Source organism: Myripristis murdjan, chromosome 9 (genome assembly GCF_902150065.1).
Source record: "Myripristis murdjan chromosome 9, fMyrMur1.1, whole genome shotgun sequence".
NCBI lineage: Eukaryota > Metazoa > Chordata > Actinopteri > Holocentriformes > Holocentridae > Myripristis > Myripristis murdjan.
Window position 1 is genome coordinate 33,834,092 of NC_043988.1, and position 12,643 is coordinate 33,846,734.

Genomic DNA, 12,643 nt, shown 5'->3' on the forward strand with positions numbered 1-12,643 from the left:
ATCCCACCATAGAAACCATTGCATTTAGGAGAAAATGACTTTAAACAGCTGTCCATTGTAGTGACCACTATGCGTGAAAGGGATATTATCCTTTCAATACTTTTTTTTATAAATCTTTCAATGCAGAATTAATTTGCCACTGATTAATTTAAGCTGGGGAACAAAGATCACACCTTTAACACATGCCATTTCCACACAAAGAGTATTTAGACACACCTTAACCTGTTCCTCTCTTCTTTGTCTCACTTTTCACATTTTCAAAATATTGTTGCACAATTAAATTTCTATATTATAATATCAAATTTTAGATGCTTTATTTCTGTAGCTGTGCTCAAGGAGAGACCTCGACACTGACTGGCTGATATCTGATATTTAAAAAAAAAAAAAAAGACAAAAACATCAGCTCCATTTATAAAACTGTAATTACTCTCAAATTTCATGATTGTAAGTGCACAGAAATGCAAATACTGTATTACAGGACTACAGCAACTTCATAACCTTTAACACACATGTTAATATATTTGAACACGGCCTGTTTAAAGTAAAGTGTTGCACTGCAAAATAGATTAAAACACACATTTTAAAAGCAGCAGCACCTTGTAAACAGTGAGGACTTTCTCACTCCACACTCTTAATGTAAACACAGCTGATTCTAAGGAAGCAGACCCAGACATTTTTAGGAATTTGTGAGCAATTTGATATGCAATAAAACATTTTTTAGGAACATTTTGTGCAGTCTATTAATTGTAATGATCAGGGGCTGTGCTGATATGTCTTTGGATTGACACTGGCCTTTTGGCAGATATTGACTGTTACATCATGTCTGATGTGATGTTTGTGTGGAGGGCTTTTGAGTTACATGATAAACAAGAGGCTTTTCATCTCTGCCAAGACTGAAAATCAGATGGAGACTCTCCATGGTTGCATTTCTGGACAGATATTGAATGCCAGTCGCTGGTTGCAGATCTCGGCACACCCTGTCCTCTGTGTTCATGTTGTCCTGCACTGAGCATCGAGTCAGGTTGGAAACTTGTGACTCGTAGGTTTTTGAAGTCGCCGCCTGGCAGTGTGTCCGAGGTGTAAAATCAAATGTCCCCCTGTGAGAGTGCAGCAAGCACCGAGAAGCTGCAGAACTTTGCTCTACTTGATAGATGGGTGTGTGTGTGTGTGTGTGTGTGTGTGTGTGTGTGTGTGTGTGTGTGTGTGCCAAGTGGTGGTGGTGCAGAGGGTGCCCCAGAGGAATGCTTCTCTAGTATCACATGGTCCTCGGTTCACATGTAATCCCAGTAGAGGACTGAATGTAGCTTGTAAAGGTGAGGAGCAGTGTGGCTTGGCCGGCCTCCATGTGGCCCGGCCGGCAGCTCTTGGAGTTCTTTCAGCACCTCGTTGGCTTCCAGCCTCGTCCCGGCACCAGGACAGGGCTGCTGCAAACCGGTCGCGCCCCTCAGCTGGACGCAGCTCCTCATTCAGGGCACAGAGGGCTTCACAAAGGCGAAAACTTTCCTTGTTCCTATGTGGCTAATCATCAATCAGAGCAGACTGATGTCATGCAGCGGGATAAAAAACAAGGAAATGAAGCACTGGGCACCAAAGTTAAGCCCACTTAACTGTAATTTTGAATGTCACCAACTATATTTATCATTGTTGGCCTTGCACTGCAGTCTTGTGGGTGTGACTTTTGCAGCTGAAACACATGGGGCTTTGATATTAAAAATTATTTCAAACTTTTTTTCTCCACTCCTTCACCTTTTTTGATTCATGCACTTTGAACTTTAAGAGCTTCAAGGTCACAACAGATTTTTCACCCAGGTTCCCGTGCATTTACAGTGCATATCTGTCCACGGTGCCACACTGGAAATAAAGCCTCAAATATGGTGATTAGTCTTTGTTACTGTGTTTAGCTTGAATTGAAATATATAAATAAAAAAATCTAGATACAAAAAATATTAAAATATATAAATTCCCATGATACTCAAGTGTTTAGATGATAAAAACAAATTTACATTGTTCACTAATTCTTAACCCTGATGAACTAATTGCTCCAGGCAACTCTAGTTAATGTCCATACTGCATTTTTAATTTATTTTACATTTCATTTGATAGTCTTCTGTAACGTTTTCAGGAAAGGTGTTTTATATTATTATTGTCGCTGCTGTTATTGCTATTAAAAGTAATAAAAAAAAAAACAGTAAACCATGCTTCCTCAGTGGCATCATTAAAGTCTATTTGAATTTTGCATTATTAAAGCAAATGAATTCTGTTAATTTGCACTATAAATGCAATTTAATAACACTGGACTTGCAATGGTTAGCTGATGCAAACTATAACTATGCACGTAATATTTATTTATTTATTTGTGCACTGATGATGAAGGCTATTTATTTATTTATTTATGTTTGGTTTGTTTATTTATTGCTAAGCCTTGTGGATATTTTGAAGGTCTCATGGCTCGCGCACTGCCAAAACGAGACTGAAACCGCAGTTTCAAAAAACAAGGGAGGACGGGATTGGTCAGTCATTCACAGACCGGATGAGAGGAGGGACGTGATTGGTGATTCAGAGGCCGGGGTTTGCGCAAGAGGGAGGCGGGACCGAGTCGAGCCCTTCAATGAACGGAGTCGCTGATTGGCTGGTAGTAAATTGACGTCAACGTTTTCGGCGGGACAAAGTCCAACAGCCAATGACGCGGAGCGATTCCTTGGAAGGGCGGGGCCTCTTACCGGTTTTTTAACCAGGAGGCATTCATTTACCGGCATTTCAGTATTATCCCTCGAAGGGGAGAGACTACACTTTAGTATTTATTTATTTATTGTAGTTTTTTAAATTTCTTCGAGTCAACATGCTCGGATTGTGCCTTTACGTGCCCGTTCACAACTCAGACCCGATTGAAGTCGAGTATTTCGAGTCCAACGGCCTGCCGTCGGAGCTGAAGTCTCTCTTCAAGCTGAGCGTGTTCCTCCCGTCCCAGGAGTTCTCTACCTACCAGAAATGGCGCAAGGTAAAATAAACCTTCCCTTATCGACATATGAAACGCTTTGCACTGTGTTTGTCGTGTGTTTGTGTTGTTTAAAGTGTGGTGGCTAGTTTTTTTTTTTTTATTATTAACATTACTTTTGTCGTTGAAGGAAGCCGGTTTCAGTTTTCTGTCGAGGTGTGCTGACGTTACCAACGGCGTTACCGTGTGTGAACCATTCTGTTTTATTCATTTAAATATACCTTTTTTAAGTTAAAGTAAAGTCAAAAGTTCATTTTTAAACGTTCATTTATTAGAACAGACTTTCACAAGAACAGATATATTCTCTCTTCCTCCTCCTTTTCCCCCCTTCCGCCTCTCATTCAGCGGACTGTCACCGGAAGGATTAGCCTAGCTTAGCTCGTAGTAAAAGCCTTACGACAAGGCCTTAACTGTCCCGCTTTACTTAAAGTTTCGTTGACTATTTCTACCTATATTGTAGCTTTATCTACTATTTTTCCTGTAAGACGTTTCATTCGTAATTCACATTAACAGTCATTCACTGCTGTTCGAGGTTTTCAATGGACTTAACAAATGGAATTAACTTGGCGCGGTCGCTGCTGTAATTAAAGGGCAATGACACCCATTTTAAGCACTGGCAAATGCATGTTCATCCTCATCCTCATCCTTTTTTTTTTTTTTTTTTTTTTTTTTTTGCAAGCTCAAGTTGGGTGCAAAATTCTGGTTCATGCATGTTAGAAATAGATGAAGTAGCGTCAGAGGCTTTATTTTGTTGTGACTGCTCAGTTTAGCAACTGCAAAGTCACTAATCCCATTGATCTGTCAATGGAGCAGTCCTGGGTGACATTGCAAAGTCATGGCCTCCCTGGTGCACAGATACACTTGAGCAAATTTACTTGATTTCTGTAAAAAAAACAACAACATTAAATTACAAGAAAAAATTCCAAATATTTGAAGGGGGTAAAAACAACACATGCCAATTTCCATGAAATTGTCACAAATTTACTGTGGGGAAACTGTTGATATGTGACTAATTAAAATGGGTTGCAGTGATGCATTTGCACTGCATGAACAGTAGAAGTGGGGAGAGAGGGAATGTCCACAAGTCCAGAGGAGTTCAGTTACTGTATGACTGTCACACCTGCAGACGGCAGGTCAGATATCATCACTGAGCAGGCTGATGGGCCCCCAGTGTCCCCGTCCTATTTTAGAGCCGGTAGTTTGAGTTGAGACAGGATTAAAGCTGCTGGCAGGTCGGCCTGTGCTTGAGGTTAAAGATAGACCGTCTACTACCTAATACCCCCCTATCCTACAGAAATGCACGTCACTGATGGCAGGCCATGCCAAGAGCTCACCGACTTGGCAAGTGGGTCATGCACTTCTGTGAGGTCAGGAAGCGCAGGGCAACCAGGACATGTACATAACCCCTAAATTTACAGTTATGGCTCTAGGTACTCATTCATGAACTGATTCGGTCATTTCAGCAATATTTCTGGCTTTGCAGCTCGTTTTAAATCTCCCAGTAAGTTGATGTGGTTGAGTGTTTGTTGTTTGCAACATGGCAAGGCAAAAGTTACTCTTGGCCTTGCACTAGATTTTTAAATCAGAGACATGGGGTCCATTTCAGAACAGGCTGTGCAGGTTTCATGAGTGAGTGCTAATTTGGTTTTGTAAGTAGTCATTAAATCATTTGGTGGCATATTAGCCTCTCCCTTGCATGCCTGTTAGCTTACATAAGATTAAAAACCTCAAGCACAAGACTGTGAGTTTCTGTCACCTTGCACAGTCCTTGCAACACAAGTGTATTCGATGAAGATCAGCCATTCTTTAAAATACTGTGTGTTGGCCAAATACCATATATGGACATATAATAAGCTTTTTCTAAAATGTCACTAGGAACAGAATTGGATTTTTTTAAAGATGCTTAAAACAAAATAATTTCTCTTTCTCTTTACAGAAAATTCTGAAAAGGGAGGAGAAGACCCCAGATGGTCAACTGGACTTCGAGGAATTTGTTCACTATTTGCAAGATTATGAGAAAGATCTGAAACTTGTAGTCAAGAGCCTTGAGAGGAAGAATGCAGGTACAATACCTTTTTTGTCAGTTTTAGTTTTGTTCACTTTGATACACCAGGGAGGGTTTACCCAGAGCCTTCTTTGATTTTAATCATTTTTTTTCGTCTTTCAGGCCGCATTGATGCTAAGGAGTTGATGCAGTCTCTTCGGGACCTGGGTGTCCACATTTCCCAGCAGCATGCAGAGAAAGTCCTCAAGAGGTAATTTGATGGAAGACTGGCCAAACAAATTTTTAGCTGCAAAGTGGAATTTCTCTCTGGGTATCTCTCAACATCTCTAAACATGCTCAGGGAAGTTGTGACTGTAATTGGCTTTATTTATTGTGTTTTTCTAATAGCATGGATAAGAATGGAACAATGACTATCAGCTGGAACGAATGGAGCAACTACCCCATGGTGGACGAGACGGAGAACATTCCTGAGATCATCCTGTACTGGAAACACTCCACGGTGAGACGTTTAAACAGTAATCGAGCCGTGATTTTTATTGTATTCAGTCAGCAGTGGGGCATCAGCACAGCAGCAGTACGTAATGGCCACTGTTGGGAAATGGTGTGACATAAAAATACTGTTATTTGGCCACATTTACTGCTAAAGCACATTCCTAAGAATGTCTTAAGCTCTACAGCCAGTAACAGTAATCCTCGTTCACCACAAGCAGCAAAAATTTGCATAACAGTGCAGACCTGAATGGTTTAGTTTGATGTCATTTGACCAATAAATCACAACCTGGTCATTTCTGTAAGAGTTCCTGCTCGGCATTGTGTCCCACAAGTTGGCATTGTGGGAATTTTCTGATTCTTCATTTGAACCTGAGGACTGATAATGGTATCTGTGCCCCTGATAATGGTATCACCCTACAATGTAAGAAGGTCGGTGTCATGCCTTTTGGCGGTCTGGCATAAATGGGTCAATAGAAGTGCAAATCCTTTGAAATGCTCTCAATCAGCAGAGACTGTGCGTCAGCAATTAAGCACTATCAGGCTATAGGAGGTATTGGTCTCGATCAGGGAGGATTATGCCGGAAGGATTTACAGGTTTGTCTGGTGCTTATGTAAAAGGTAAATACCAATTTAAGTAGGTGGAGACTAAAATTACACTGCAGATCTGGTACGTCGCCCAAGCTTGACATCTTTGCAGGCAAGGAACTTAAATGCTGTTGTTATCTAATGAGTTCAGCAGCCTCTGCTCTAGATGGCAAAGGCATTTATACAGGCTAAGAATAGAGCAGCTGGGGACACCACGCCCAGCAGAGACAGCCAAACATGGACCAAATAAAATGCCACAGGTTGCTGTGCTGGTTCTCTTGGGTTTGAGGGCAATGTAATATTAAGACCCTGCTGTCTGAGGACATTGCAGCTAAGTGGGTAAAAAGGCCAGCCTCTAATTGAAAGGTCACATGGTCAGATCCCACACCAGCTGACGTCTCCCACTGCAGTGAACTTGACCACGATGCTGAAGATGAACTTGCTCACCCTCTGCACAAATGTCAGCTAAAAGGCTGAAATATAAAATTACTTAACAGGGAGAGAAATGGTCCTGATCTAGATCAAATCATTACGCAATGGCATGTCTCACTGCTGGATTACGCCCTTCAGTCTCAGCTCGCTGAACGTCCTTGGAAAAAAACCTACAGTGATACACTCTGTATTTTCCCAACTAATCAAATCAGCTAGATCTTCAGTCAGACCACAGAGCAAAGCAAGACAAACTGCTTTAGGGATTCATATTGATATCTGCCGATATAGGCCTTGTTGACTGCCATCGACATATCGACCAGTAAAACAACAGTCACAGATGGCAGCAGTCGATATTTATCCATCCATTTTTGTCCAGGGCTTAGCACTAATGGTGTCGAGTCAATGGGAAAAACCTTTATTCAATGTATAAACATCTTCCGCAGGACTCCCCTAGCACTAAAGGGGATTTGTGGGGAATTTATTATTGTTGATGTAATACAATCATGTATTGTCTGTCACAACTCACAAAACAAGTCAATACATACCTAAACAGCTCACCTTTAAACTTGTTACTCTGTACCAAGTTCTTCTGCTCACATTTACTTTGCAAGAAGAGCACACTGACGTAGGCTTCACCGCCACCAAGGCCGCTCACATGCCACTGACTTGAAGCTCACATGCCAGTAACATGAAACTGTTAAAGGTACACGTGTAGGGCTTCAGAGGTCAGTGGGGGCACCTGGGTACCTGCTAAAGTGGCTAGTAAATACCAGAGATGACAAAAGTATTAACCTTAGTGCCCAAATTGTGCATGTGATATAGTATATCATTTTTTTGCCACCATTTTGTAAACTGACTGGTATTTGCATGGTGCTGGTTTTTCTTTTTTTTTTTTTTTTCCCTATTCTGTCTCTGAACATTTGGTTGTGTCTGTGCTCTTCACAGATCTTTGATGTGGGTGAGAACCTGATGGTTCCTGATGAGTTCACCACCGAAGAGAAGCTGACTGGCATGTGGTGGAGGCATCTGGTAGCAGGCGGAGGTGCTGGAGCCGTTTCCAGGACCTGCACGGCCCCTCTGGACCGACTCAAAGTCATGATGCAGGTGAGCAAAGCCCTCAGGGAGTCTCAGTCCCACAGTCAAAGTCAACCCCCCCTAAAATACATGGACTTGAGCCAAAATCCAAAGGCTTGTAGCATGGGCCTGGAAAAATATGGAAAGAGTTTCCAGGCTTTTTGGAAATAATGAAAAAGTTTAAAAGTTGTTTCTGCAATGCAGTACCTAAATAGCAATGCATTTAGTTTTGGGCCCATTCTTATTTTTCATGTATCAATTGCTCTAATAAAGAATAATTGTCATATTGTGCACTAAAATCATGAAGAAGGGAACATTTTGGGGAAAGTCCACAATTTGAACCCAACGGTGAAGCACCTGATCTTGTTTTTTTTTTTTTTTTTTTCCCGCAATGGATTTGATTGGGCTACTTTTGTAATTACAGGTGGCACGATCTCACTTGCTCCAGAGCAAAGTGTTGAGAAATAAGAGTTGCCAAAGAGCCATAAATGGGTTAATGTGTACAGGACGGTACGTTAGAGCCAGGGATCAAAGTCTAGAAACCGTCGTCAGACCTTAGCTCACCTCAACCAACCAGTAATGACTTGCAAACTGCAGACACACCCCCCTGGCCGGGGTCTTGGTCTGAACCCACTGAGTCATCAATGCGCTGAAGGTCTAATCGGGCTCTGATAGGTGAGCTTGGTCGTTGGCCCCAATTTGCGTCAATACACATGTGGAAAGTCGACTTTGAAGCCTTTACATTGGACTGATCATTCCATTATCTTTGCCAACTTTGCCCTGTGCGCCCTATCGATCTTGGAGTAAATAGTTTTGTTTGTTTTTTTTATTCGGTTTTATTTTGCAGTTTAAAAAAAATACACAAATACTGAAAGAACACACAATGCAGGGATAGGCAGAAAACCCCAGTGGGTTTATTTGAAGCCTTGACCTAAATATTAAAATTTCACAGTGTTAAAGAGAACACAAGATCTTAGTAGTTGGAATTGGCACATTTTGGTCACTTAATGCTGCCGTACTGATAAAGCCTAATTCCTTGTTTCCTCAGGTTCATGGTAGCCGGAGCAACAACATGTGCATCATGAGCGGACTGACACAAATGATCAGAGAGGGCGGCCCGAAGTCACTGTGGCGAGGAAACGGAGTTAATATCATCAAAATTGCTCCCGAGTCGGCCCTCAAGTTCATGGCTTATGAGCAGGTACTGTTATTTATTTCTGAATTTGAACATGTTTAAAGGTCTTTTGTGTACTGACTGTTTGGCCAATAATGCACTCTGTTTACTAACAGGCATCTTTTTTTCCCTCCCCTTATCAATTGATTTATCCAGATCAAGCGTCTGATCGGCAGCGATAAGGAGACACTGAGCATCCTGGAGCGGTTTGTCGCCGGCTCTATGGCGGGAGTGATCGCCCAGAGCACCATCTACCCCATGGAGGTGATTATTCTTTACAGAATAGATTTAAATCGAGAATAAAGAGGCTTTCAGGAACCTTTTTTAATGCATGTAGGAGAACCGCTTCAGGCTCACTGAAGCAAATTGATGGGACTTTTTTAAGGAACCCCTTCAAGAATACAACGAACAATGAAAGTTACATAATCAAAATGTGTATATATCCCAGTGCACTCATTTGCTTTTATGAAATTTGTCCCCAGGTCCTGAAAACGCGTCTTGCTTTGAGAAAGACGGGCCAGTACTCTGGTATCTCAGACTGTGCGAAGCAGATTTTCAGGAGGGAAGGAGTTGCGGCGTTTTACAAAGGCTACGTCCCCAACATGCTGGGCATCATCCCGTATGCCGGCATCGACCTGGCAGTGTACGAGGTAAGCAGGCACCACGCTTTAAAATCCTCATATTAGTGGACATTTTTCTTATATTATTAGTTTATTTCTCAGTGCTTCTGTGCTTGTTTCATCACTGTGCCAGTAAACTCAAAACTGACTCTCCTGCTGTGCTTCTGAACTCTAATCGGAGCAGGAAAGGTAGCCTCTGGCTGGATTGCAAAATTTACTATTTCACACTATTTCACCGGCCAGTTTTTTTCTTTGACTTGGCAGGTGGTACAGTGATTAAACAAGAGGCCATCTCACCTCAGCAAGAGCAAATAACAAAGTCAAGACAGGCAAAGCCATGACCGACTCAGATAAGAGAATCTAAATAACCAAATTACACAATATAGTGGAGAATAGTTGAGGGGTGGCCAAACACAAGTGGCAGCGGTTGAGTAGATGACCTAGCTAGCGCTTTTTTTCCCCCCGTGTCCTCGGTTCTCATGATGCATTTTCTCCCCTCAGACACTGAAGAACAGCTGGCTGCAGCAGTACGGCACCAACAGCACCGACCCCGGCGTGTTTGTGCTGCTGGCCTGCGGCACTGTGTCCAGCACCTGCGGTCAGCTGGCCAGCTACCCCCTGGCCCTGGTTCGCACCCGCATGCAGGCACAAGGTGAGGCTTTTACTCTGCTGGGAAAAACCCCATTAAACTTTAAAGATCCCATCACATTTCTCAAGGTTCCTCTAGTGGATCTGAATTGCCTCCAGGGCTTTAAACTGCAATTTGACTGGGGACTCTTAAATTAAATTTAAATCAAAGTGCTAATAATCAGGATATTTAGATTTGACTGTTCCCATGCTAAGTATTCAGTGTTTTCCCTGAGAATTTTATTCCTGTCATGGTAGAAAAACATCTCAAACAGCATTTAGATCATTTACTTGGACTTGGCTCATTGTCTAACCTGTTTGTTTGTTTTTTTTGCCCTCACAGCCACAGTGGAAGGCGCCCAGCAAGTCACCATGACAGGGCTGTTCAAGCAGATCCTGCAGACCGAGGGCCCGACGGGGCTCTACAGGGGCCTGGCACCCAACTTCCTGAAGGTCATTCCTGCCGTCAGCATTAGCTACGTGGTGTACGAACACCTGAAGTCATCGCTGGGGGTGACCTCACGATGAAGACACTGTTGCTGCCCGTGTGGGTTTGACTTTTTCGAAGGTTGAAACGTGACTCCTAGTGCTCCCGACCCCTGTACATCGCCCACCCCCACCCCAGGGCGCAGGCTGGAGAATCCCAGGGACCCCCTGTGGGCCTCAGGAGGTTCGTTAGAGCCATCTCATTCTGTGAATGTCAGCTGACGACACATGAGAAGGGACACTAAACATGAAAGGCCGAGGTGGAGAATATCGACTCTGTGAGCTCAAGTTGAGGGAAAAAAGGGTGTTCTGTCTGTACCGCAATTGCTGCTATTTATGTTTTTAAAGAAATGTCTGAGAGTTTAAAAAAAAAGAGCTAAGAAACAGGAGGAATGTGAGTGACTGCTAAGTTGAGGACCAAAGGTTGTTTTGCCCCTTCCTGCCATTTTGTGTTTTAGTGCCTGAAGCAAATATTGTTTGTTCTTCACGTTGGCGTCACCTTGTGAAGCTTGATGAGTCGGCGTCAGTCAAACATGCACCAGTGCCCTTTAATTAGCTACTAAACAACTCAGTACTTTCTTTTATGTGGCAAGTCTGCTGGCCACAAAGAATTGTCCTTAAATGACAAAAGGTTTGCACAAATTAACGATCACTCTCCACCCCGTCCTGAATGAACGATGGTTCATTATCTGAATGACTGCCTGCAGTATTTATTATCCTGTATTTATTATTTTATTGTCTAGATCTGTGTCACACAGCTGTCATGCACCTTGCGGCGGAGCCAAGTGTGTGAGAGTGCACCTGTGTTAATGTGTGTCATTGCGTTCAGGATGGGTAACTTAACACCAGTTCGATCCTGCTGAATATTTATTTGGCTGCGGCTGGTCAGTCTGACCCAGCCGGCAATTAGAGATCCAGTTGTGTTCTTTAAATGTTGCTGGCTGGTGCGTTTTGGATCCATGAGTCCCTGGGGCTCTTACTCATATTGTTGAAGCTACTTAAAATAATACCTAGATATATTTTTCAAAACCAGCTCTAGATCATGTCTGAACTAATGCAAGTAGGTGCTTTTGCCCACAAAGTGTCTAAAATATCGATCTCAGGTTGTAAGGGCAAATCTTAGTTGTTAATTCACACATGGTGTTTTTTGTTTTTTGTTTTTCTTTTTGGTGAACATGTACTTAAACTTAAAGAAACAAAATATAAGCATTATTATGCACTTTAATCACTGGAAAGGCCTGTGAATGTCTGATATCAACAGAGGTGTGATGAGGATTTAATTCTTTTGTAAAGAATGATTTTAGTTTGTTTTTAATGGACCATATTGATGCAAATAAATGCAAATTCTTGTAGAACAGAGTGTCATGTCTTCATTTGCATGGAATTAGAAGGTGTACATTTTATCTTCTACCTTGTGTTTAAATAGTTTTTGGTATTGTGGCGGTGTAAATCAGTTCCAAACTGATTTACACCAAAATACAAATGAAAGCTTGAGTGGATTTCCTTCCATATACATGCTGTCACAATTTCATTTGACCACTGAGGGGGAAAGACAACACTGGGAGAATTTAAATTTGTTCCCAGAGTGAAGAATTTAAAGACATTGGTTTAAAATGAAAACCCTATACTGCTGCATTGTCTTGATCAAAGCTGTGCTACTCAGTTAAAGGCATTTATAACATGTTGGTGTACTGTGCAGTGAGTCACACAGACTGAAGCAGGAGGCTGGTGTGTAGTGAAGGCTGCGGCAACAGCGCCCCCACCCGTCAAACGTGTGCAAAATAAAGGAAATGCCTTTTTATTACAGGTTATTCCTGGTTATTCCAGTGAACTCCCACAGAGGACAGGAAAACAGATTATCTGCAGTTATTTTGCAAGTGGCGTAACTAAAGTGAGCGGAGTACATGCATTATTAATAGCACTAATATGGTAAATGATTTATAAGTGTTTAAAAATATAATAAGAATAATTCTTGGAATATTCTAGAAACAACAAGGTGAGACCGCGTCACCTCTGCATTAATCAAGAAATGACTCGAGAATTAAAGTTATTCAAGAAAAACATTGAGGTTGCTTTGCAGCCTTGAGAACTGCAAATATTTATATATATATATATATATATATATATATATATATATATAATATATATATATA

The 12,643-nt window shown here is 41.9% G+C and overlaps 1 protein-coding gene across 1 annotated transcript; it reads left to right on the plus strand.

Moving 5' to 3' along the window:
- Nucleotides 1-2,839: 2,839 nt before the first annotated feature.
- On the plus strand, nucleotides 2,840-11,845 carry slc25a25a (solute carrier family 25 member 25a). The gene is made up of 10 exons (XM_030060674.1): nucleotides 2,840-2,998; nucleotides 4,932-5,058; nucleotides 5,163-5,250; nucleotides 5,388-5,499; nucleotides 7,455-7,613; nucleotides 8,632-8,784; nucleotides 8,914-9,021; nucleotides 9,240-9,407; nucleotides 9,879-10,029; nucleotides 10,348-11,845. The coding sequence occupies exons 1-10, from the start codon at nucleotides 2,840-2,842 to the stop codon at nucleotides 10,530-10,532; spliced, it is 1,410 nt and encodes a 469-aa protein (XP_029916534.1). The 3' UTR covers nucleotides 10,533-11,845.
- Nucleotides 11,846-12,643: the final 798 nt, after the last annotated feature.

Bases quoted from the DNA above. Each gene is read 5' to 3' on its own strand.
- slc25a25a (XM_030060674.1), top strand. From the start codon at position 2,840: ATGCTCGGATTGTGCCTTTACGTGCCCGTTCACAACTCAGACCCGATT. The intron at 7,614-8,631 runs GTGAGCAAAGCC...TTGTTTCCTCAG, and splicing joins GACTCAAAGTCATGATGCAG to GTTCATGGTAGCCGGAGCAA. The intron at 10,030-10,347 runs GTGAGGCTTTTA...TTGCCCTCACAG, and splicing joins CACCCGCATGCAGGCACAAG to CCACAGTGGAAGGCGCCCAG.